The following is a 25950-nucleotide window of genomic DNA, read 5'->3' as shown; positions in this document are numbered from 1 at the left end:
TTTTCCAATTCTATGAACCCAAGGACCAACTCACATTTTCTACAGAAAGCTTCCTGCCAAGTAGAATGTAAGTTCTTTAAGGACAAAGATTATTTTTGTATTGTCTTTGAATCCTCAGCATTCACAGGACCTAGAGCCTAGTAAATGTTTAATAGATGCTTGCTAATATCCTTTGGTCCAGCAAAACCATTACTAGGGCTCTATCCCAAAGAGATCATAAAAAAGAGGAAAAGACTCACATGTCCAAAGATATTTATATATAATGGCAAAAAAATTGGAAATTGAGGGAATGTCCTTCAGTTGGGGAATGGCTGAACAAGTTGTGGTACATATAAAGGAGTACTATTGTTCTTTTTTTTTTTTTTGCAAGGCAATGGGGTTAAGTGACTTGCCCAAGTTCACACGGCTAGGTAATTATTAAGGCTGGATTTGAACTCAGGTCTTCCTGATTCCAGGGTTGGTTCTCCATCCATTGTGCCATTTGGCTGCCCAGTAAGAAATGATGAGTAAGCCGACTTGGAAAAACTTTTATGAACTGATGCTGAGTGAAGTGAGTAGAACCAGGAGAGCATTGTACACAGTAAAAGCAACATTATGTGATGATCCAATATGATAAATTTAGGTCTACTCAGCAATACAGTGATCAAAGACAATTCTAAAAGACCTGTGTTGGAAATTGCCAGCTACATGCAGAGAAAGAATTATGAAATCTAAATACAGAACAATGAATATTATTTTCACTTAAAAACTTTTTTGGGGGGCAGCTAGGTGGTGCAGTGGATAGAGCACTGGCCCTGGAGTCAGGAGTATCTGAGCTCAAATCCGGCCTCAGACACTTAATAATTACCTAGCTGTGTGGCCTTGGGCAAGTCACTTAACCCCATTGCCTAGCAAAAACCTAAACCCCCCCCAAAACTTTTTTGTTTTTTCTTTATTTTCCCCTTTTGTTCTGATTCTTTCACAGCATGATTAATATGCAAATATGTTTAACATGATTGTGCATGTATAACCTATATCAGATTACTTGGTTAGGTCAGATTATTTGGTTAGATCAGATTACTTGGTTCTTCCTCCCCAGGGGGAAGGAGAAAATTTTGCAAAAGTGAATGTTTTACAAATAATTGGAAAATAGATAAATACATTTTTTTAAAAAAAAGAAAAAAAATGCTTGCTAAGATTGATTTGAATTAGAATTGAACCTGAGACTCAAGGAGTCATCTAATGACTTGTCTCTTTGAGAGCCCTGGGTATTGTTCCAAATTCTCTTTCCCTCTTTCTTCCACTCATTGAGAAGATAAGCAACATGAGAAATCATACAAAAATTTCTAAATAATTCATATCACCAAAACAAAAGCAAACAAAATTATATGTCAATTTATACTCAAGAGTTTATCCATTCTCTCTCTGCAAATAGATAGCATTTTCCCATCATAAGTCATTTGGAATTATCTTACATATTTATATTGATCAAAGTAACCAAGTCTTCCACACCTCTTCATTTTTTTTTAGATCATTCCAATATAATAGATTTAGAGTCATGCCCTCTTTCTAGGTAGATTTTTTCTAATTGCTTCAATAATGATAAAGTTCTTAGGAGTTAGATGCATCATCTACCCATATAAGATTATAAACAGTTTCATTTTATTGATTACTCTTTCATGTTTACCTTTTTATGCCCATCTTAAATATTGTGTTTGAATGTCATGTTTTCTATTCAACTCTGAGTTTTTCATCAGAAATGATTAAAAATCCTCTATTTCATTAAACATCCCTTTTTCTCATGAATAATAATACTCAATTTTTCTGGATAAGTTGTTCTTGGTTGCAATCCTAGCTCCTTTACTGCCTCCAGGAATCTTATTGGTTCTGGGTTCAACTTGTATTTTATTTTGAGGTTTTGTGTAGCTGTTTTCACATTGTCTTCTTATGTTTTGGTCTTTCTGGCCACTATAATAACTTTTTATGATCAAGTTCTTTTTTTGTTGCTTGCTTATTTTTTCCAGCTTTTTTTCCCCCCACTTTGAACTTGATATTAAAGTTGGACTCTGCTCACTGTGGGATGAAAAGTCACTGTTACAAGCTTCAGGTTTTTCTGTGCTGCTGATTTCATAACCCATTCTGAGGATTTGCAAGTTTTCAGTGCTTCTTAGGAGGTGTGATGTGAGGAAAGGTGTGCTCACTAATTCTCCTGATCTGTGCTCTAGACTCTACCCAAGAAGGAGTCTGCTCCCATGTAGCTACAAACACCAGGACTCCTCTTGTTCCTGGAATTGTGAGGGAATATAACAAATAGGAGCAGCAGCAGCAGGAGCAGCAGTTTCAGGAGCTCTCAACCCAGATACAGTATGGGGAGTCAGACAACTAATCAGAAATAAATTACAAGGGACCCTTTGCTAGTACTGGGAGCAACAGGCACTCATTGATGACTCTATTGCTCATTCACAGTTCTGGATCAAAGCTCCAGGGTTAAGAGGAATGCAAGGTGATCCATTACAAGAGAGCAGTGGTCCCGATAACAGTTCATTATAATGTGCATGAAATTAATATGTTAACTCCCATATTACAATATTTTAATTTTTGCTTTATGTCCTTAAGATATTTAAAAGAACAAGCAAATACACTCACACATCAACTACAAATTTGAGGGAGGAAAAAATGCTACTCAACCAAATTTCCATATTTCAGGAATATTTCACTCATTCATTTAGTAAAGTTTTAAGAAATGTCATCATGACATGAGTTTGAAATATCTATAAATATTTTCATTGATGCTCATGAAGTGGCATTTGTAATGTTGTAATTAGCAGAAAAACTGGGACTGCCAAGTGGCCAACAAGAGAGGCACAAGCCACCCACAGGAACACACCAAATAGTGATAGTTATGATCTTCTGAAAAGCACACCTGCAGGCATGTGTCATCATGCTCCATAGCCATATTCATCTGCTGATGCTTGGCTTCTTTCAACAAACTGTCTATCAGAAGTCAATGCATTTCTTAATCATGTTAATACTTGGGTTAAACAAAGCTCTTGACTGACTAATAACTTCCTGAATCATGGCATTTTGTCACAATGCTTTTCAAGTTTTCATGACAAAGACTCTAGCAGCTTGGAGATACATTGCCCCGCCTTTATCTACAGCATTTCTGGCCTGCTCCACCCCTTGTGGTATATCTTTTTGCATCAATGTGGTTATTTTAAATTTTGTTCTTTTATTGCTGATGTTCATATTTAATGAAAAAATAGAATCTGCACCTATGTCATCCTTTTCTGAATCATGGTCAATAATTTTCACATCAAGAAATGATTGGGGGGGGCAGCTAGGTGGCGCAGTGGATGGAGCACCGGCCCTGAAGTCAGGAGTACCTGAGTTTAAATCTGGCCTCAGACACTTAATAATTACCTAGCCGTGTGGCCTTGGGCAAGCCACTAAACCCCATTGCCTTGCAAAAACTAAAAAAAAAAAAAAAAAAAAAGATTAGATAGTTTTTGCCAATTCCTTTTTTTTCATCTCTGTGATATCATGAAGTTCATTCTGCTATGTGGTATGTTGTCACTCTAGCCATATAGAGTTTGGAAAAATAATTCATTTTAACTTCATCTATACAAAGATAATGTAGCCCTCTTAAAACACTAATTGTAAAATAATTCAAACATCTATACTTTTTTTCTAGTTCCTGAGATATTGCAAATGTGGAAGAAGCCTGTAGGACATATATTTGAAAACTCATTCCCCAAAATGCTTACAACGTCTTGATTTTTTGTTTAATTTGTTGTTGAGATGAATAATGCTATTCATGTCTGTATATATTATATGGAGTATGCTTATAAATTCATATACATAGCCTTGCTTTAATTTATCGATCAAGCTTTCTTCAGAATCGATAGATATAGGGGCAACTAGGTGGCACAATGGCTAGGGCACTGACCTTGGAGTCAGGGTTCAAATCCAACCTCAGACACTTAATAATTATCCACTTGTGTGACCTTGGGTAAATCACTTAACCCCATTATCTTGCCAAAAATAGAACCCCTCCCAATAAAAGAATCCATAGATACACAAATACCATGAATTACATGTTTGGTCAAGATCTTGTTATAAACATTTTGAAAAACATCTTTATCATCAATGTATTTGAAAATAGTAATAAAATTGATGAGTTTGTCTTCTTCATTTTCAATCATTTACTTTTCTTGATTTTTTTTTTTAGCAACGTGTCAATCAGGTGCTTTGTCAATAGTCTTGGGTTCTCTATAATTTGCTGCAAACAACAGAGCCTTATCCTAGGCACTCATGAAGTGTTGATCATAATTCAAAACAGTGTTGATAATTTGGGCAAACTTACTATGCATCTCCAAAACTGATTTAACAAACTGAGTTGGCATATTTTCCCAAGAAAGATTACCCATTGCTCTAAGACCCTCAGCATGAGGATGTTTTTCTGTGGTTTATAAATCATATGAGGTAAAGCACTTGACACAGCATAAAGTAAGGCATACATATTTACTGTATTACTTCTTTTCTCTTGTTGGATAATATTGTGACATTCTACATGTAAGAAGAGTAAATGATCTGCCACCATTCACAAATCATTTTATTATATGAATTTGGATGAACAGTTTGATTCTTATAAAAAAAAAGCTGAAGCTTCTTATTTATAATATCCCCCTTTGAATCAGAAAAGACAACTCAAGAATTTCCTGCTAAAACTTTAAGGGGATTTTTTTTTCCCTATATGGTTCTTATACTGTTTTCCCAGTTTTACCCAATTTTTTCTTATACTGTTCAGCATGAACAAAAGAGTTAATAACCGCATGATTTACTTTTGATTTGATTTTTCCCTACAGCAATCATTTTTTCTTTTCTCAAAGGAGCATTTGTATGAAGATTGCTTGAAGTGGCTCACCCATCAATTTTCTACACATATCCAATGCTAGCTCTCCTATTTCCATAAGTTATTTATTCATATCTATACTACCATAACCATATTGAAGGTCAGCTTCCTCCAATTTACTTTTCTTAATAAATTATGTGTTGAGATACCTGAATACAGTCCTTTTAGTCTTCCCCCTTGTTATTCTCTTCCCAATACCTATAATACATAACCAATATTTATTCTTTAGACTCCACAACTCTCTTGTGCAAATGGTATATGTGATTTTGAAGAAAAATTTTAGTCTGCATGTAAAGTCTTTCAACAAGAGGTTCAGATTAGACCACACACAAAGCATTTATGTCTGAAAAGCAATCATTCCAAGTTGCTCTTTCAACATTATCCATCATGATAACAACTTTGATTGCTATGAAGAGTTTATTCTATATTGCATCAAAATGTACTACTTAAAGTTTCAGGGACACTGTGGGAGTTTAGTGCTGAAATATGTATAAAGAAGCTCAGGGAAGCAGGGAAGACCAAACCTGGCTGGGTCTGTGAGCTGGGACCCCTCTTCACAGCACTGTCATGATTGCATAGCTCTGGGTCCCTGGACACTGGAAGCCTGGGTCCCATGAGTATGGGAGTAGGGAGGAAGGATAGGGAAGGGAAGTTCCAATGATAGGGCAAGGAGACAGGAGGACAGGTACCCACCAGGGTTTCCTGTGCACTCTAAGTTGTCTTTGGCTAGAAAAATGGCTGTCTGACCTTTTTTTTGACTCTGTTGCTCCAAAATTTTATCTGAGGAATTATTTAAAAGTTGCTTGGAGGGGAATATTGGAAGAGTTCAGCTGGGCTGCTGCCTCTATTCTTGGCTTCATTCCACCCCTTTTCTCCTCTTTCACATTTGCCTTTCAAAATCTTCATCCAGGCCATACCCACTAACCTTGGGTAACCCCTCTCTAATTTCTCCATACTAATTCACTTAGTGATCTCATCAGCTCCCTTGGTTTCAGTTACTATCTCTATATAGACGATTCTCACATCTAGTCTAACCCTAACCTCTCTCCTGATCATCAATCTCACATCTTCATCTTCCTGTTGGACTTCTCAAACTAGCTGTCCACTAGACAGATTACTCTCAACAAACACGTCCTAAAATGAACTCATTATCATTCTCCCCCTGCCCACTTTTAACTTCCTTTTTACTATCAAGGGCATCACCATCCTCCCATGCTTCCAAACTAGATATCACTCTTCCTCTCTCACAACTGTATCCAATCTTTCCTAAATTCTGTCAATTCTGCCTTCAAAACATCTCTTCTATAGACCCCTTCACTCATCTGATTCTGCCAACACCCTGATGTAGAACTTAATCATTTTCCTCCTGAAATATTACAGTTTCCTCCTGGTTGGGATTCCCTCTTTCGTCTTTTCCCTATCCTCTGTTCAGGTGTCAAATTGATCTTTCTAAAATACACTTTTGATTTTGTCACTTTTATATTCAGTAAAATCCATTGTCTATCACCTCCATGATCAAATATAAAATCCTCTCTGTTTTTTTCCCCTTAAAGACAATCAGAGTTAAGTGACTTACTCAGGGTAACATTCCTAGAGAATGTCTAAAGCTGGATTTGAATTCAGGATCTCCTGACTCCAGTACCTGTGCTCTGTCCACTGTACCACCTAACTTTTCTTCCTCTATGACTTTTAAAAATCTTCATGGGATACACCCACCATCTCTCTACTCTGGCCTTTTCAAAAGATGTCTCTTATTACTGGAATTCTCTCCCTCTTCATTTCCCCTTAAGTCTTAGTTTAAATGGCACTTTCTCCAGGATGTCTTTCCATATCTTCCTTAATACTAGAGCCTTTGCTTCAATTTATCTTGTATATAGTCTATTTGTATGTTGTCCTCCCCTTTAGACTGTGAGATTCTTGAGAGCAAGGATTGTTTTTTGTTTTGTTTTTTGCCTTTCTTTGTATCTATTCCCAGGGCTTAGCACAGTGTTCACTATGTAGTAGATACTTCATAAGAATGTGTTAATTGACACAGGCTCTTACAAAGGGGCTCTGTGGACAAGGCTAAAATCTAGATAATCATCTCTCTCCCTCCTCTCATCTAGGTTCCTTCCAGGATTTTAGAATTCAGAACTGGAAGGACTGGTAATCCAATCCTTTCTTTTTTTGTTGTTAAGTTTCACTGGTTCCTTTTGTTTGTGTTTTTTTGTTTTTGTTGTTTTTTTGTTTTTTTACAAAGCAGCAGTTTCCTGACATCCCCTCTCCTCCTGTCACCCAAGGAGGCTTTCCTGTAACAAAGAAAAGTAATTTGAGCAAAACCAAAGAAATAAAAAACAATTAGAGCTACCCAAAATGTAAATAGGAAGCTGGGGAAGGTCTAGTTTTCTCCCTTCCTAGAAGTCTTCTGACAAGGTTGGATGTCTAGGGTTGCTGTGTATCTTTTTTTGAGTTATGAAAATAGATGCCCTCGGAGATACCTTCTATCTCTGATAGTCCCTGATAATCCACCTAATTGTGTTTTATCCTACTCTGTTTCCTGCCCCCCTCACTTATGTTTAAAACCCAGAACAGGAAATCAAGGCTCCAAGAATTTAAGTGAGTTGCTGGAGGTCACAGATTTTTTTTTCTTTTTTCTTTTTTGGTTTTTGCAAGGCAGTGGGGTTAAGTGACTTGCCTAAGGTCACACAGCTAGGTTAGTATTATGTGTCTGAGATCAGATTTGAACTCAGGTCCTCCTGACTCCAGGGCCAGTGCTCTATCCACTGCACCACCTAGCTGTTCCTGTCTGGAACTCTTTCCATTACACCCCACTTTTCACTGATCGGGGAGGAGATGACCTTTCACAATGTTCATAAAATCAGAGATTTTCAGTGATGGAAGACACCTTAGCAGCAGCATGTTCAGTTTTTCCTTGATATGAATCCTCTCTATGATAATATTCCTAACAACTGGGCATCCATCCTCTATCTGAAAACCTAGAACAAAGGGGAACTCATTACCAAGTTCATTTCACTTGAAATGAAAAAAAAAATCTGTTAGAAAGTTTTGCTTTCCATTTCCCCTAAATCTGCTTCTCTTAGGTTCCCAATCAATCAACCAGTCAATCAATCCACACTTATTCTGTTCCTGACATTAGGATCACACAGCTTCCACACATTCCTTTCCTTCAGTCATCAGCTCTTCAAAGCTTTGTGCTAAATGGATCATTCACAGGATATTAGGAATTCAGAGTTGGGAGGGAACTTTAGTTGTTTAGTTGGGTTTTTTTTAGATGTGCCAGATTTGCCATGCCTCCAGTTGGAATTTTCTTGGAAAAGATACTAGAGTTGTTTGCCTTTCCCTTCTCCAGTTCATAAGTGTCTGAGGCTAGATTTGAAATCAGGAAGATGAATTTTCCTGACTCCTGGCTCATCATTCTATCCTCCTATCTGCCCTGAGAGGGACCTTAGAGATCATCTAATCCAGTCTTCTCATTTTACAAAGGAGGAAATCAAGACTCTTATGAGGTTAAAATGAAGGCATGTGTGGAATTCCAGGATGAACTCAGGACATATGGGGACATTTTTGAGTGAAGAGCCTCAAAAAGAGGAGACATTTGGCAAAAGTATCTAAAGATGCCAAGATCCTTCATGGAAAACCCATCTAATTCCCTTCAGGCCCATTGGCCTTCTGAAGTACTAAACCTTCTTGTGAACTCTGCATCTGAGGATATGTTCTCCAGACAGGGATTGTCACTGTACTCTGTTGTGGTCCCCATTTAGCTTCCTCCAGCTCCCATATCCATTCTCTTCATAGCTTGCTCATTAGCACCACTGAATCCTCTGTGGTCCCTGCCCTTCATATATGTCCTACATCACAAAGTCTTAATACAGGGAAGCAGTTGTCTCCATCCTGATTGCTCCTCTTTTTTCCAACCTTTTCTCACATTCAAGTCTCTGCCATTCCATGTAGCACATCATTTCTTCTGGATTTGCTCTCAGCCCAGATGGCTGTGTTACCAACCCAGATGAGATTACGCTTCTAAAGAAAAGGTTTGGCCTGTGTATTGGGCTAAATTATTCTAATTGCAGGCACCTAGATGGCACAATGGATAGAACTCCTGACCTGGAATCAGGAAGACTTCATCTTCTTGAGTTCAAGTCTGACCCTAGACATTTACTAGTATGACCCTTAGTAAATCACTTAACCCTGTTTCCCTCAGTTTCTCATCTAAAAAATACACTAAAGAAGGAAATAACACTCTAGTATCTTTGCCAAGAAAATTTACTAAGCAAAGGGGATCACAAAGAGTCTAATACAACTGAAATGACCAAATAATTCTAATTGCAAAGTGATAGGAGCTGTCTTATAACTTAATTGTTTTCCTATTCATTCAGAGATGGAGTTTCATAGGTTATAGGGCATGAGACTTCAGAATATCTTAACTGAGAGAGAACCTTAAAGTATAGAATATCATAGATGGAAGGGACCTTAGAACACAGAATGGCAGAGATGAAAGGTACTTTAGAAATCACCTAGTCCAGTAGTTCTTACCCTTTTGTGTGTCATGTACCTCTGTGAGATTCAGTCTGTTGAAACCTATTCTCAAACCCTTCTCAAAATATGTTTAAATAATTAAAGGAAATACTTAATTTCAGTGAATGAAAATAAAGATATGTTTTATTTCCAGTTCAAATTCACCTTCCCAACATCCACCTAGACTCAATCCTCTGTATCCAATCTGTAAAGTCTTGTCAAGTCTACCTTTGTAATATCTCCTATATAACCTCCTCTCCTTTGAAACTGCCACTGTCTTGGTGCAGGACCTTATCTTCTCACCTCACTCTCTATTACTACAGAGACTTTTTTTTTAGGTTTTTGCAAAGCAATGGGGCTTGCCCAAGGCCACACAGCTAGGTAATTATTAAGTGTCTGAGGCCAGATTTGAACTCAGGTACTCCTGACTCCAGGGCTGGTGCTCTATCCACTGTGCCACTTAGCTGTCCCTCTATTTGACTTTTAAAACCCTTTGTCCCCTACTACATTTCCAGTCTTCTTATACCTTATATGCATCCTCACATACTTTGTGATACAGTTCTTGCAAACTGAAATTGTTTCTTTTTTTTTAAAAAAACCCTTAATTTGCATATTAAATGCCCTATTTTCTTCTGCTTTATTTTGAAAGAAATACTCCCTTTAGAAAAATCTCTCTTTTTTTCTTTTTGGCAAGGCAAATGGAGTTAAGTGGCTTGTCCAAGGCCACGCAACTAGGTAATTATTAAGTGTCTGAGTTTGGATTTGAACTCAGGTACTACTGACTTTAGGGCTAGTTTATCCACTGGCCACCTAGTGGCCCCTATCTCTTTTTTTCCACTCGTGTTTAAGCACAATTTTGCAGGATGTATTTCTTTTTTCAGAATTTCATATATTAGTATTTCCTTTGATTTCTCATACATAGGAAGTCGTCTTGATTAATGTGGATTTTTTCTTTTGATTCCCTACACTAGTTTTTTTTTTTTTTACTTAAAACAAATTCATTGGTTTAAATCTGAGGTATCTCTTTGTCAGTAATCTAGAGATTCTGTTCATCTCTATTTTGGTTTTTTTATTTCGATGACATTTGGGCAATTTTCCTTTTTGATTTTTTTGGAATCATAGTCTTTAAGCTTTTTGTTGCATTATGTTTTTTTCTGGAAGGTCTATTATCCTTTGACAGTCTCTTCATGAGACAATTTGCTAACTTTTTATTCCTTACCTAAATATAGCTGACCAAGGTACTAGTTACTTAGGAACTTCTTGGTACCTAAACAGTCAATCACTATTTAAACATGGAGTCACTTTTGTCAGATAGGTTCTAAAATTCATAGATCGATCTTGTCTTCCTTTGATATCCTATCTTTAAGCACAGTTCCTTTATTTGTAGAGATCATATATGTTCTCTTTTGTTATTTCAGAACCATTGTTCAATTAGTTTTTCTTCTAACTACATTTGTGTTCTAAAAATGTTATTTAAAATGTATTTCGTTATCTTTTTAAGGAATTTTACAATTTTGGATAGTTTTTCCATTGTTTGTTCAAAGTACTGTCTTTACTGTTACAGGGATTTCATTCAGACCCTCAGAGATGGAAAGGACCTCAGTAGACTTTTGGTCCATACATGCTGGATCAAGTATCTGCTCTACAATGCTGTCAACAGTCTCCAATCCTTGCCTATAAAATTCTGATGGGGTGGGGAATCAACTACATTTCCTTTTGCTTAGGCTGAACATCCCCATTTCCTTCAACAGTTTGTCATAAAACATCATCTCCAGTCTTCTTATTTTCCTCACTGTCCTTTAGACTTCTGGCAGCTTCCCCAATGACATTCCCTAAAAGTGATGTCCAGTACTCTCTAAGTGATTCAACCAGGCACAGAATTCATTTCCCTTAGACTGGATAATGCGCCCTAGAAGAGTATTTATTCTTTTGTCTACCTTGTAATACTGTTGATTCAATTTGAGCTTGAAGTCCTTTAAATGCTCACAGGTATATTTCACACTGGCGAGTGTGCAGTCAAGCCTCATTGCCCTATTTCTACTTTGAGATTTCTAACTTCTAATTTAATTCATTAATTAAAAAAAGTAATTTAGTGATCTTTTGAGTAATTATGGAGGTTTTTGCAGTTTTCATTGCCACTTCATGGTAAATAGTAGGAACTTAATAACTGCTTGTTAATTGCTTGTTTTCTAGGGGCATTCATAGAATTTATTCTCTATAATGTTTCTTTTTCCTTGAGGGATTTTCAGGCTAATTTCCTTAACTTTATCGTAATTATTCATTGCACTCCTTGACCTATTTTATTAACTGTGCAATCGTTTCTCCTACTTTCTCAGTCTAGCTTTTTTTTTTTTCTGTGATGTTCTACTTCAGTAAAAGTTCTTTCCCACCTCACTTCTATCCCCGGTCACTTGCTTTCTCTCATCCAGACCTCCAGGGTTGGGTGTAATTCAGGCTCATTATGAACTTGAATTAGTATGATACAGTGTTTGTATTACTTCATGTAAAAGAGGCTGAGGAACCTGTTTCTAAGAGAGGTGAGATTCTGTATAATGGAAATGTCTTGAAGAAACTTTGGAACAGGCATAGATATTCTAGAATTGCTTATCATTTGCTAATCATGTGACAGTTTCTTTAATTGGCTACAGCTGTGAAACTAGATGTGGAAAATCCTTCAAAGGGCTTTGGTTATTCTCTATCCTTGCCTCTTGAATGGATCTCTGCTCTTGGTTTCACTGCTTTCCTAATGGTGACTGGTGAGAATTAATGATCTAAGTGAAGAAGCCTTGTTTCTGCTCTCTCCAAGGTCAACATGTAACCTTGATTCTTTGCCTCAATAGTCCTTTTGGAGAAGTTGAAGACTATGGACTTGTACATTTTGAAAGGTCAGGAAATGAGCCAAAATACTTTGAATTGAGTACCTTCTAGGTTTCTGCAGTCAGCCCAGCAACAGTTTCTTGAGAATAACAGCAGCAATGCTCCTTTAGGACCTAGCCCTGTGGTAGCTGAGAGGGGGCTTATCTAGCAGCAAAGGATCTGAACTTGGAGAAACTAATGCTATGTAGAACCTATTCAAATTCTGAGTTCACTATCCTCAGGGACCAAAGCAATAAAGGGAAAAGTATACCTCTTAAAATATTGGGGGGCAAATATTCAATTTGGATCAATGTGTACCATGGAAACAATGTAAAGACTGGCAAATTGCCTTCTGTGGGGGGGGTGGGGGGAGGGAAGCAAGATTAGGGTGGAAAATTATAAAACTCAAAAATAAATGAAATCTTTAAAAAAGAAAGTTACTGAAAATAAAGATATAGTTTTTTTTCCATATGAGTTCATGGTTTTCCTAAAATTTATCCATAAAGAGCACAGATGAAGAATCCTTGATCTAGTCCAAACTGTTCATTTTACAGATGAAAACACTGAGGCCCAGAGAAGAGAAAAAAACTTAACAAAGGTTATATGGGTAGTAGTGACAAAGCTGGGATTCTTAGACTTCTTATCTCCCTTCAAGTGGAAACCACCTCCCAAAGAGACAGTGACCTAGTGCACAGTGAGTTCTCTCACATCCCCCTAGTATGTTTATTCTGATGCCCATCCACAGCAGGATGGCAGAAGTGATATATGGCAGCCCCTTTCCCCTTCCTCCTCTCCCCACCCCCAAACTCACTCCCATCCTGGAGACATATTTTTTCTTTGTGTTTCTGTTTATTGACTTGCTTGAAACTTCATCATCCATGGAGTTAATACATGGTCATTTGGTAGTGAGAAAAAGAGGACATTGAACCCATGTCTCCAGCCCTCACCCTCCTGAAACCTGGACATGACAAGCCAGAGTCCCCAGTGAGGTGAAACCTTTGGAGTTACAGCTTGGAGATTGCGAGCAGTAGGGAGGTCAGGCTCTTTCCCCAAAGATGAATAGGTGGGGGAGCTGGAGCTGGAAAGGGGCACATCTGGGTCCCCCAAACCACTCCCTCCCCTGACCCTTTAAGTGGCCCCATCAGATTCACTCTGCTTTGGGGGTGGAAGTAGAAGGGACTAGGAGGTTATCTTCTTGGAAGGGCTCAGTCTGTGAAGATGGAGAGAACTCAGGAGGGAAGGAGGTTCAGTGGTTAGAGTCTGGGGTGGGAGAGAGGGAGCTTGGGACTTCCAGATTTGGTTCTTGATTACATTAGTCCCCTCTCCCTTGTCCCCTAGTCATATGTGCCAGTGTACCCAATGCTACAGTGTGCAAGCATGATGGGAATGGGGTTAAGGGCTCAGATGGACCTGGAAGGGAAAGGCACCAGAAGGTTCTCAGACCTTTCCTGCCTAACTTGACCAATAGTCAATTAGCCCAGGGCTGGGAAACCCAGAGATAACCCATGTAGAACTTGCTGTGTGACCTGGATAAGTCCTGGATAGCCCAGAGATTTTATCATCACCATCATCACCATCATCATCATCATCATCATCATCATCATCATCATCATCATAAGCTGCCTACCTGATCCATCCAGGGCCTTCAATTGTCTTCCTTATTCAAAACAACATAAAATAATGAAAAGCTGCCAATAAGCAGGAAAATGGCTCAAGGTGAAGGAAAGAATCTGAAGAATTTATACATGGAATCTCTGGAGAATTGAGACTCAAGAATCAAATGGATTATTCATCAGTTGTCCCATCCCCTAGAGATGAGAGAGGGGATCTAGAAAACAGAAAACTGAGCCTTCTCAAACACTGTATAATGGACAATAGAGTTGTTTCCTTGACTTGAATAATGGAGAATAGAATCAGCTTCTAACCCTGGAAAAGGGAGTGTAGAATCATTGTAGTATAGGTTTTGCAGTTAGAAGAAACCTTTGAGATTGCCTAGTCCAATCTCCTTTGGTTTACAGATGAAGAGACTGGGGCCCAGGGATAGAAAGGCGAGTAGTGTCTGGTCACACAGCAGAATAAGAATTTGAATCTAGAGTCTCTGGCTTCAGATCCAGAGTCATTTCAAATTCTAGCAGAGGATGATGACAAATGGAATTTATTTCTCCAGCCTTAAATTTCCATCAGGGTCATGAATGTGGCATGGTGGACTGTATGTGCTGGGCAGGGGGGTGGGGGAGTAGGTGAGTGGGTTTGGAGAGTCCAGGAGGGAAGGAAGGTGCTATGAATGTGCAAAACTATTCTCTGGGGACAGAGGTGGGGATGGAGACCATGGGGGGGGGGGTGGACAAGGACATTCTACTCCCTTCAGGAAGGTCACTTTTAGTCATGAACTCAATAACCCTCTAGAGGAAGGGATGATTCTGTATTTCTTGCCCCCAAATCTTGCCTTTCCTCTCTCCCTCCCTTCCTCCTTTGCTTGCTAGGCTGGACTGGGGCATAAATAAGTGCTCTGGGAGGTACCACGAGCGTCTAAAAATATACATAAATACTGTACATATGGGGAGGTGCCCTCCACATCTCCTGTGGCCTGGCCACCTCCTCCTCTGATCCCCAGCTTTTTTCACCCCTATTGTTTTCCTTGTGGGGCTACCTCCCCAAGTCTGCCCACAGCCTCCGGGAAGCACTTGCAATATTGCACATGGCCCTCTGGCCCATGTTTGTCCCAGAATGAGTGCCTTCCTCCTGCCCCAAGGGAGTGTGATGGGGCCTGGTTACCTGGACAAGGAAGGAATCAGGGCAATCCTGGGAACACAGAGGGCAGGGTGAGGAGGCTAGGGCTGCAAGCGGCTGGCATCCTGCTGCCCCACAGGTCAAGGCCTCCCTGGAGGTGACCCGTTCTCATGCACGTGTGTGGTCCCCAGATGCACATGGAGCAGGGGTGGGGGATGCCATGAGGGGAGACACTGGGCGTGACCCTAGTCCTCGATGGGGCCACATATCTGTGCCCAAAATGCCCACACTCCATTAGCTTGAGGCCCCCTGCACACACAGGTGCAGAGTGGGCATTGGCAGGGGTGCGGGATGGTGTCCAGGTCACACCCTCCACAGGAGGAGGTGGTTTGTGCTGTCGTCCCTACCCACGGTCTCACTGCTACTGCTGCTCAGTCTGAAGTCCTCATAGCCATCACCCCCGCTGATCACTAGCATCTTGGGCTTGACCAGGGCCGGGGCTGAGCTTCGGTGTCGGAAAGAATCCTTTCGTTCTAACAGAGCCGACTTTTCCGGACCTGGGGAGGAGGAGGGAGACAGTGTGAAAGAGGTGGTCATCCCAGCATCCCCATGCTCTCTCCTCCTAGGCAATGTTCTGTTTCTGCCCCAACCCATCACTTCCTATCTCCCCTGGTACTTTCTATTTATATAACATTTCCTACTATATATATATATATATATATATATATATATATATATATATATGCATATATATATATTATTTTCTGTTTAATATAATTATTTCACAACATACCTTGTGAAGAAACACTTCCTGCTTCCCATGGTACTCCCCATTGTGTATATGTATGTGTGTATATATTATATATATACATTTTATGTATATATATATTACTTTCTTTCATTTTATAACCACTCTCCTGTCTTCTAATGTATAACTGCTTTCTATTTGCTACACTGTATTTTTTGTCATCTAGAATGACTTTCTGCCTACCACATATGACTACCTGACCTATCTCCCATAAATTATGTTTCTGTCGTGTATAATAATTTTTCTGACCTCCAAAACTACTACCTATAATAATAATAGCAACGATAATGATGATAATAACTAGCACTTATATTGTTCTTGAAGGTTTGTAAAACACTCTATTTGATTCTCACAACAACCCTGAGAGATAGGTGCTATTATTATCTCTTTTTTAAAGATCAGGAAACTGAGACAAATAGAGATAAAGTAACAAGTCCAGAGTTACACAGCTACTAATTGAGACTAGATTTGGACTCAGGGCTGCCTGTCTGTCTGTCTGACAGGCTAAAGCTCTGTGCATTACGGCGCCACCTAGTGGCCTCTTCTTATCAGATACTACTTTCACGGTTCCTATCAGGCATCTGCAGTTCATTTTAGTTCCCTCAATCCCTTTCCACTCTATTTTTAACTTTCTCTGGATCTCAATGCCTTTTCTATTTCTTCCTTTTTTTCCTGAATTTCTCCCTCTCAAATTCTCTTTCCCTCATGTCTTCCTTTCTTCCCTTCTTTCCTCTTTCCTCCATTCTTTCCTTCCTTTCTTTTACCCTCCCTCTCTTTCCTTATTCCTTCCTTCCCTCCCTTCAATCTTCCCTTCTTTTCTCCTTCCTCCCTTCTTTTCTCTATTTTTATTTCCCCCATTCCCTTCTTTCTCCTTCCCTTCCTTTTTTCTTCCTCTCTTGCTTTCTCTTTTCCCCATTCCTTCTTTTCCTTTCTTTTTTCTCCTTTCTCCCTTCCTTTCTTTCCTTCTTCCTCTTTCTCTTTCCTTCATTTCTTTCTTCCTTCCCTTCTTTTCCCCTTTTTTTCTCCCTTCCTCCTTTCTCCTCTCTCTCTCTTTTTTTATGTTTTTGCAAGGCAAATGGGGTTAAGTGGCTTGCCCAAGGCCACACAGCTAGGTAATTATTAAGTGTCTGAGACTGGATTTGAACTCAGGTACTCCTGACTCCAGGGCCAATGTTCTATCCACTGTGCCACCTAGCCGCCCCTCTCCTCTTTTTCTCTTTCCCTTGTTCCTTCCCTCCTTTCTTTTCTCTTTCCTCCCTTCCTTCTTTTCTTCTTCCTTCCTCTCTCTTTTTCTTTTCCTCCTTCCTTCCTTCCTTCCTTCCTTCCTTCCTTTCCTCCTTCCTCTCTTTCTTCCTTCCTCTCTCTCCTCTTTCCCTCATTCCTTTTTTCCCTTTTTCTTTCCTCCTTACTCCCTTCTTTCATTCCTTCCTCCCTTCAACCCATCCATCATGTATATCTATTTCATAGCTATGAAAAACTACAGTCCATTTCTAATCTTGAATGACTCCTTCCTATCTACCACAAGCTACTTCCTGAATAGTATAATCATCTCAGTCCATTTCCCATTGACTATCCCAGCAATCCCTTTGGGTCAGACTTGGGATTTCATTGCAGAGAACTCCAATGAGAGAGTAGCCTCTGCCAGTGTTAGTCACCACCTTATCTGCCACTTCTAGGCTTCGGGAGTTGCCTTGAGCAAGAGGTCAAGTGATTTGGCTATTGTATGTCAGGGGTAAGATGTGAGCCCAAGTCTTCCTGACTCTAGAATGGCCTTCTTTTCAACATACCCATGATAATTCTCACAATGATCCTATTTTCAGAGGAAAAAAAACAAACAGAAGCGAAAAGTAGGATACCAATCAGGACTTCTACAAAGCCTTGCTTTTCATGAAAATAAGGACTTCCCTGGAAAATGTGGGCTGTGCAGTTGCCTCCATCTATAGCTTCAAGCCTCCTGTGACCTATTTCCTGTCTTGGGTAACTCTCATCTCCCATACACTCATTCCCTCTATTTTTGGGTGTCCAAGAGGTTTCCTGTGCCATCCATGTTGTTTGAGGTTCTCCCTTACAGGGTGAGGAGAAAGTGGCAGCTGTGGCTCCTGTACCCCCATAGACTGGCTGACTTACTTGCATCATGGGATGGCGGAGGGCAGAGGAGGTCGAAGTTGTCTGGGAGCTCAATAGCGGTCAGGAAGCGCACATGACCTGTGTGGCCCTGGACCAGACCAGCAGGACTCAGTGGTGCGCGAGGGGTGCTGACAGTATTGGGTGAAGTGGGCATTGTGAGCACCACCCCAGCACTTGTCCCGATCCACAGCAGGTCCTCACAGGCCAGCAGAGCTGTGATTCGTAGACAGGCAGCCTTGTGTTGGCGGATAATGGCATCTGAGCCTGGGGGAGTGGAAATGAATGGGATGTAGGGGGAACCAAGTCTTCCTGGCCTTCTAAAGCCCCACAGCTCCAGAGCAGTTTGGCCACCCCAGTAAAATAGCCTTCAACTACCCTCCTTAAGGGGAAAAGGGACAATTCCATCAGGTGAACGTCAGAGTTGAAAGGGCCTTTTGGAACTATCTGGTATAATCCCTGCACAGAAGAAAATCCTGGGGCTCAAATAGGGGGAATCACCAAGGTTATGCAGACCTTTCTCCCGTGGTTTCACTAGCAGAGTTAAGACTCAAGCTCACATCTCCTGATAGCCCAGTCCTTGGGCCTTTGCTGATCACCTAGTCTATGGCCAAGCACTTGATTTTAATTTCTTAGTCTGGCATTCACGGCATTCTTTCTCAGCTCCAATCCATCTGTTAACCTTAGTTAACTCAACTTCTTGAGGTTTCCTATTTAAATGTTTCCATTAACTCTGACCCTCAGATCCCTTACCATCCTTTTTTTTTTTTTTTTTTGCAAGGCAAATGGGGTTAAGTGGCTTTCCCAAGGCCACACAGCTAGGTCATTATTAAATGTCTGAGACCCGATTTGAACCCAGGTACTCCTGACTCCAAGGCTGGTGCTTTATCCACTATGCCACCTAGCCGCCCCTTTACCATTCTAACCAGAGGAGTGATTCCCACTATACAATTACTGATTAATGTACCATTTGTGGAGCCTGGGAGAAAATTTAGAAAATAATAGCTAGCATTTAAAAAATACTTAAGGTTTGTAAAGTGCTTTGAGAATATTATTTCATTTCATCTTCACTATCACCCTGAGAGACAGATGATAGTAAATGAGGAAACTGAGTCTACAGAAGTTAAATGACTTGTCCAGCATCACATAGTTAGTAAGTTTCTGAGGTTAGAGTTGAACTCTGGTCTTTTTGAATCCAAAATCATAAAACTGTTCATCCCCAACAATTTTATTGACAAGCTTGGATTCAGTGTGCTTCAATGTGCTTGAGGTCTCACTTTGGAGGGATTAGAAAACTTGTCCAAAGTCATATAGCTAGTAAAGAGCAATTTGAACCACACTCCACTTGACACCAAGTCCATCTTTCTTAGCATTAAAACAGCTTGTCTCTCCATCTTCCCTCTTTTCACTCCCTATCCTCCTAAGTTTCAGTGGAGCCTCGACCTCCCCTCCCATCAAGCCACTGGCTTCCCTCATCCCCTTCCCCCAGCCTGGCCCTGGGTTCCTGGTCAGCCTCACCAGCCAGCATCTTGTGCACAGGGGGTGTGATGTCCACCTCAGCCAGTTGCTCAAAGGTGCCTGAGTGGTACAGGCGCACTTGAGCTGTGCTCTGTAGGGCAATCCAGACTCCCAGACTGGAGTTCACCATGCAGGCCACACTGCGGTTGGGGTCCAAGCCGACCTGGAACGTGTGCTGGAGGAGAAGAGTGATGACATTCATTTTTCTGAGCTTGTTTTACATAATAAAGCCTCCTCTTCACAAATTCCACATTCTATATTGTAGCCAGACTAGCCTACTGGTTCTTCTCTGTCTATAACATTCCATTTCCCGCCTACACCCCTTTTTGATGACTTGTAGCCCATGCTTGTCTTCACTTTCTGAGATCTTCAGCTTTCTTCAAGGCTCAGCTGCCTTCTACTTGAGGTCTATGCAGATCTTTTCAGTTACAGGCTCCAAGACTTTTTCTACAGTTCTTATTTACTTCTCTGGGTATATTCTCTTTCTACTCAGCACAATGTGAGCTCCTTAAGGGCAGGGACTATTTTATTTGTTTTCCTGGCTCCTAGCAGAGTACCTGGCAACGGTAAGTGTTCAGCTGAATAAATGAATAAACTCAAACACCTTTACCTCTGGTATTTCATTTGATTTTCCCAACCAAAGCTAAGGGACATTAGATCAAAGCTTGCATTCCTAGCTCTCTGAAACCTGAACAAATCAAGTTTAAGGGGAAAAAGTTAGGAGGCTGCTCATCTTCTGTGACTGGCTTGGGAGGAAGGTCAACTGACCAAGTGGTGCTATCCCCAATTCATATATATAAGGAAACTGAGGCCCAGGAAGGGGAGTAACAATTCCCACTTTTGTAGCCCTTGAAAGTTTTATCAGGTGGCTTTTTTCACAACAATATTGTAGATGCTTAATGTCTATAACCCCCTAATAAGCCCTAGCTTGAGTCCCCTATGGATGGTTCCCCAACTTCCTCTTAGTACCTCTCCCTGCTCTGAGACCCTCCCCTTCCCCCGGTCCCAGGTACCTCCTGCTGCAGGCTGCCTGTGTTGAGAACAAAGATTCGGTTTTGGCATCCACACCACAACTTTCCTGACACTGACACCATCTTGGTAACAGGACTCCCAGGGCTACCCAGGACTAGAGATTTGGAGTTCTGGGGGTCCCAGAAATGGCCTGCCCAGGGAGAGAAAGGAGAAGAAAGGACTTGGATGACATTCCATCAGATTCCCATCATCCCAGAACCCTTATCCCATTCTTCCACCATGTACTTCTTGTGGGCCCACCAAGTATTAGGGCTTGGAGAGATTCAGAGAAAGAATGAACCAGCCACAATTCAATCAAATATGGCTAGATCCTAGATCTCCTTCCTAGGACCCATATGCCCATCTACTTGCTTTGAATTCAGAGAAGTTCTGTTTCTTACCTGCTTCCCGGTTATAGACAACAAGTTCTCCACTTGCCAGAGACACAAACACCTGGTTATCCAGATACCTAGGTGGGGAGAAGTGGGGGACAGGAAAAGGAGGAGTCAGCTTTTCCCTGTCACTAGCTCAAGTCCCTGAGAGGAGCTTGAGTTAGTTAGGGGCCTAACCATGGCCTCCCCTAAACTGGACCTCAGGGACACCTATTGGAATCTGGAAGTGGTGGGTTGAGATTAGGGAAATAATTAGTTTTCCAGGTACCTCCAGAAAAACTTTGGGAAGTACTGTAGAATCCAGAATCTTGGAACTAGAAAGCACCTTAGATATCATCTAACCCAACCTCCTCATGTTACAAATGAGGACACTGAGGCCGAAAGGGGAGCATGGATTTGTTTGCATATCTACAGTAGGGCAGAGCCCAGAAGAAATTCCAGGTCTTTTATCTCTCTGACAGAGTCTTACTAATTTGCTTTCCCCACCCCACACTCCCAATGAGTGTAGAATTGGGGGTTAGTGATGGACTAGTAGGTAGGTGGAATCAGCTGGGAGAAGTCAATGGAGAGCTGGGTCAGGGGATTTAATGCCAGTAGGGCTCATGATAGTGGTTATTTATCTGGTAGTTTAAAGTTTGCAAAATGCCTTATGTATATCACTTAATGGATCTTTCTACCTGGCAGGCATGTAGGCAAGCATTATTATCCTCATTTTACAGATGACAAAAATGAGGCTAAGGGGAATTAAATTGTTTTCATAGAATCTCACAGCTAGTCTGAATTCAAGTAAGCACAACTCTCTTCTTTAGCACCACTCTACCTCTCTAAGGAAGGACCTGTAGAGTTTGGAACTTAGTGTTTGGGAGGGTGAGAGGTTGGGGGGGTTCAGGGTGAATGGGTACAGGGCCTCCTTACATGATAGCTGTGACGGCTGCCGCATGCTGAAGCTTCATGCTGTTCTTGCGGTTGCGGATGCTGTCCGAGGATTGATAGACATGGATGCTGCAGAGAACATGGCCAGGAGACAGACATCAATTTCTTCCCTGCCCTTGTCCTCTCCCGCCCTTGCCCTTGACCTTACTCACTGCCTGGTGGCTTCAACTCCAAATTTCTGACCTTAAGACCAACCCAACCTCCCTCTTCTGGCTGGTTCTACCTTTGGTCTGACCCAGGCCCTTATGCTGAGACTCAAGAACTCTTTGAGGTTTGTTGGGTGCTAGCCATTACTTTCTTTCTTTTTTTTTAAAGGTTTTTGCAAGGCAAATGGGGTTAAGTGGCTTGCCTAAGGCCACACAGCTAGGTAATTATTAAGTGTCTGAGACCGGATTTGAACCCTATGCCACCTAGCAGCCCCCCAGCCATTACTTTCAACTCTCACCTCCATCATTCTTGTCTCCTTCCAATTTCTAGCACCACCATTCTGGTATAGATTTTCACCTGCCTGGACAACTGCAGTAGCTTTTTTTTTAATTTAGAAAAGTGTTTTAATGATTTTTTTTGGGGGGGGGGGGCAAATTTATCAGTATCTACTCACAGCCTGCTACCTTCTCCCTCTCCTCTCCTAGTGGAAGCTGCCCCTTGTCACAGCCTTTTGTATTCCAGCAAAACAAATCAACAGATTTGTTGATTCTGCAGAATCAACATTCTGCCTGTTGAGTCCTTTAATCTTTGCCAAGAGGTGGGAGCTATATTCTTTCCATCCACCGTTCTCCTAGTCATTCAATCCATTCAGTACTTCTAGAACAATTTTTCTTTAATTTTGATTTAGGTTCAAACTCTTCAAACTCATATTGCTTACTGAGTCAAGTTCAAACTTTTGGGGAGAGCTTAGCATCCAAATCCCTCCATTATCTGTTGCTACCCTGCTTTTTCAGTCTTATTTCATGCACTTCCTGCTCTAGATGAGAGCCTATTCTCTGTTCCCACCATATCCTGTATTCTAGTTTTTGGAGATTTGCTTGCAATGTTTTCTCTCTCTATTCTTACTCAGCTTTTAAAACTTACTCTTCACTTTCCCAGAGCTCACAGTTCTTTGTCAGTACAGTTCTAATGCACTAATTTGATATTGTGTATTACAGTTCTCTCTACTGTCTTCTCTCTCCATTAGACTTGGAGTACCATGAGGACACTATGTTTTATAGAGACTTCTCATCTCCATAAGTGGAACATGGGGAAAGTCAACACAGCTCAACTACATTGGTTACATTGTTGGTCTAGGATGCTGAGACCCCTCCTGTTGCCACCTTGTCCCTCTCCTCCATGCCACCCCCATAATGCATCCCCTGGGATCATACCAGCCATCTTCAGTGCCCAGCCACATGGAGCTTTGATAGGCCTCGGGGTCCATGCTGAGTAGGTCTTCCAGGCTGCCCCGGGTAAAGGACCCACGACTGGAGCGACGAAGGGCTCGTCCATCCACAGGACTGCCACCATGGGGCCCGCTGGGGCCAAAGGACCCAGACAGGGGCAAGAAACCAGGCTCTGGCTCCTCTTCAGAGCTGGTCGTCTCTGCTGTAGCCTCTTTAGAGCTGGGCATCTCTTCATCTGGGGAGTGAAAAGGGAACGTGGAGACCCAGGTCCCTAGATCCCTTGCAGGTTTCTTTTCCTTCCTTTTCCCCTTGCATTCTTCCTTCATATAACCTGCAGATTCGTTGCCCACTGAAGCAGTCTTTTTCTTGACTCCTTCCATGCCTCCCCTCCCCAATTCTTTAGTCTCTACCTGCCTGCATGTCTCCCTGCATGTGAAGATGATGTCACCTTCCAAATGCAGTGCAAGAGAAAAAGCTTTCTGTCAGGATCTAGAAAACATGAGTTAGAGTCCAAACTTTGCCCCAGACTCACTGTATGACTTTAGGAAAATTTCTCTCTCCCTCTCCCTCTCCCTCTTCCTCTTCCTCTCCCCCTCCCTCTCCCTCTCCCTCCCCCCTCTCTCTTTCTCTCCCTCCCTCCCTTTCTGTATTTGTTTCCTTTTTAATAAAATGAGGAGTTGGATCTCTAAGGGCCCTTCCATCTCCATGTCCCTCCTCTAGCTCAGGAATCTGTCTTGACTCCTGCAGCCTAATGATGGACCACATGACATGGAAATCTACCCTCATCAACCAGGAACAGCAGTATTTCTAATCTGGCTGCACCTTCCCTCTCCATCCTCAGCAGGTTCTACTTAGAGGGAGGCAGGATTTCAAGACTGGAATCCAATCTAACTGGAACAGACTTTTATAAGGATCATCTCAATAACATACTTGCCAAAGTGTCATTCAGCCACTGCCTGAAGACCTTTGGTGATGGAGAACTCACTACCCTCTGAGGCAGTATACTTCACTTTTGTATAGACCTTCTTATTAGGTATTTTTTACTATATTGAACTGAAAATAGGTTTCTCCAACTTCCATTCATTGCTCCTAGTTTTGCTCTCTGGGTTCAAACAGAAAAATAATCCCTCCTCCATATGCCAGGTCTTCAAATACTTGAGAGCTTTTACTCCTTCCAGCCTTGACCTGCCTGGTCTACTCTTCAGGCTAAATATGGCCATTTATCTGAGCCAATCTTTAGATGGTCTGTTCTCCAAACCCTCCTCTATGCTGTTTGCCCTCTTGTGGATGCACTCCACTTTGTCAAATTGTCTTTTCTACACATGTCATACAGAAGATATCCCAGATGTAACCTGACCAGGGTAGAGAGCAGTGGGACTTCTTGTTCTTCTCTAAAGCTAGGAGTCAGGTTCATTCTAGTGAACAAAGGTATAGATCTTTGCTCAAATCCTTTTCTCCTTTCTGACTGTTCAAATCTCCCTGGTTCTTCAAACCCTGACAAAGGTCCTGCCTTTTTCCAGGAAGCCCTCAATGACTGACTCAGCTCACAGGGAATACACACTCCAGCATCAGTGGGAGCATGGCTGAGCTGGAAGAGGTCCCAAAGGCAGTGGCTGGCACAATGCCCCACAGAAAGCAGTAAGGGTTCTTGCAAGTGATGACGAAGTAGATGAGGGGCAGCACCAGCAACCCATGGATGATGTGTCTTAGGATACAGCTACAGACATATCTAGCCAGACTAGCAAAGAGCTGGCCCACATCTTCCATCTCCACAATATTGCCTGCAATCAGGAACATAATGCCCACAGGAGCATACCACATGATCCAGGACACCATGATCATCATGGCCTCATTGAAGGAGCTGAAGAAGTGGATGAGCAGCTCCCCTTTGGCACCCATCTTACAGAGGGCAAACCCCAGAACTGAAAACATCACTAGACCCAGGATGTTCATGCCCTCCATTTCCCTCCCAATGAGTTCCTTCAATATGGTCACATTGGTCTTATTCAGCTCATACTCGGTGGAATAAGAGCAGAAAGCCACTGACACCAGGTTGTCAGGAAAGATATTCCTGAACATGTCCAGGAAGGAGTCGAGCCCCTCTGTCAGGGGTGACAGTGCCCAGGCCAGGGCACAGCGCAAAGACCAGGCTGATGTGGAGGGGGCCAGTAGCATGGTGAACAGAAGAAAAGCAGTGCCCAGCTGCCCATGTGGCCCAACGAAGCTGGGTCCAGGCTGGTGGCGCCACCTACCAGGCTGCACACCACCAGCGGCAGGATGATGAGGTGTAGCAGGCGCTGCAGCAGCTTGCCCAGGAAGGAGAAGCTAGCCGGCTGAGGTGTGGCACCCAGTGCACCACAGCCAGGCTGGCCACTGTGCCTGTCACCATGCCACCCAGGGTCAGCAGCACCAACAGGTTGGTGTGCAGGCAGGAGCAAAGCCACCCCCCCACTCCTGCTGCGCCATTGGCCTTATTTCATTCTTGAAATGTTCCCTGGATGTATCTCAAATCTTCAACTAAATTGTGAGCTTCCTGAGGAAGGACCTGGGTCTCAGAATCACTGAATATTAGGGATCTTAGAGAGACTTTCATTTAACTATTCATTTAACTGATAGGATACTGAGGCTTGTAGACAGGATGTGTCACAATGAATACTTGGAAGAGCTGGAACTCAGTACCAGATCCCTTTAATTCCATGTTATTTTCATCCTTCCTCTTTTCTTTCCTATTTACACAGGGGCACATGGTTAGGGGAATGGGACTAGGTAAAATAACTGATTTACTGACTAATC

General features: G+C 41.7%; 1 protein-coding gene and 3 pseudogenes across 2 annotated transcripts in view; all 4 read right to left on the bottom strand.

The window, feature by feature from the left end:
- Positions 1-3962: 3962 nt before the first annotated feature.
- Positions 3963-4582, bottom strand: LOC141508322 (cullin-2 pseudogene; annotated as a pseudogene).
- Positions 4583-4742: 160 nt separating this feature from the next.
- On the bottom strand, positions 4743-11436 carry LOC141507139 (cullin-2 pseudogene; annotated as a pseudogene).
- Positions 11437-13092: 1656 nt separating this feature from the next.
- ARHGEF17 (Rho guanine nucleotide exchange factor 17) overlaps positions 13093-25950 on the bottom strand; it is a 156219-nt gene continuing 143361 nt past the window's right edge. For both annotated transcript variants that reach the window (XM_074216827.1, XM_074216828.1), the window contains exons 15-21: positions 23143-23392; positions 21764-21850; positions 20858-20925; positions 20459-20607; positions 19446-19620; positions 17931-18194; positions 13093-15552 (exon numbers count right to left, since the gene is read on the bottom strand). In XM_074216827.1, the coding sequence (XP_074072928.1) occupies positions 15359-15552; positions 17931-18194; positions 19446-19620; positions 20459-20607; positions 20858-20925; positions 21764-21850; positions 23143-23392 (1187 nt within the window). In that variant the 3' untranslated portion in view covers positions 13093-15358. The remainder of the gene's footprint in view (positions 15553-17930; positions 18195-19445; positions 19621-20458; positions 20608-20857; positions 20926-21763; positions 21851-23142; positions 23393-25950) is intronic.
- LOC141510229 (neutral amino acid transporter B(0) pseudogene) lies at positions 23808-25903 on the bottom strand (annotated as a pseudogene).

This window comes from Macrotis lagotis, chromosome 1, assembly GCF_037893015.1.
Source record: "Macrotis lagotis isolate mMagLag1 chromosome 1, bilby.v1.9.chrom.fasta, whole genome shotgun sequence".
Lineage (NCBI taxonomy): Eukaryota > Metazoa > Chordata > Mammalia > Peramelemorphia > Peramelidae > Macrotis > Macrotis lagotis.
This window is presented reverse-complemented; position numbering and strand designations above follow the sequence as displayed.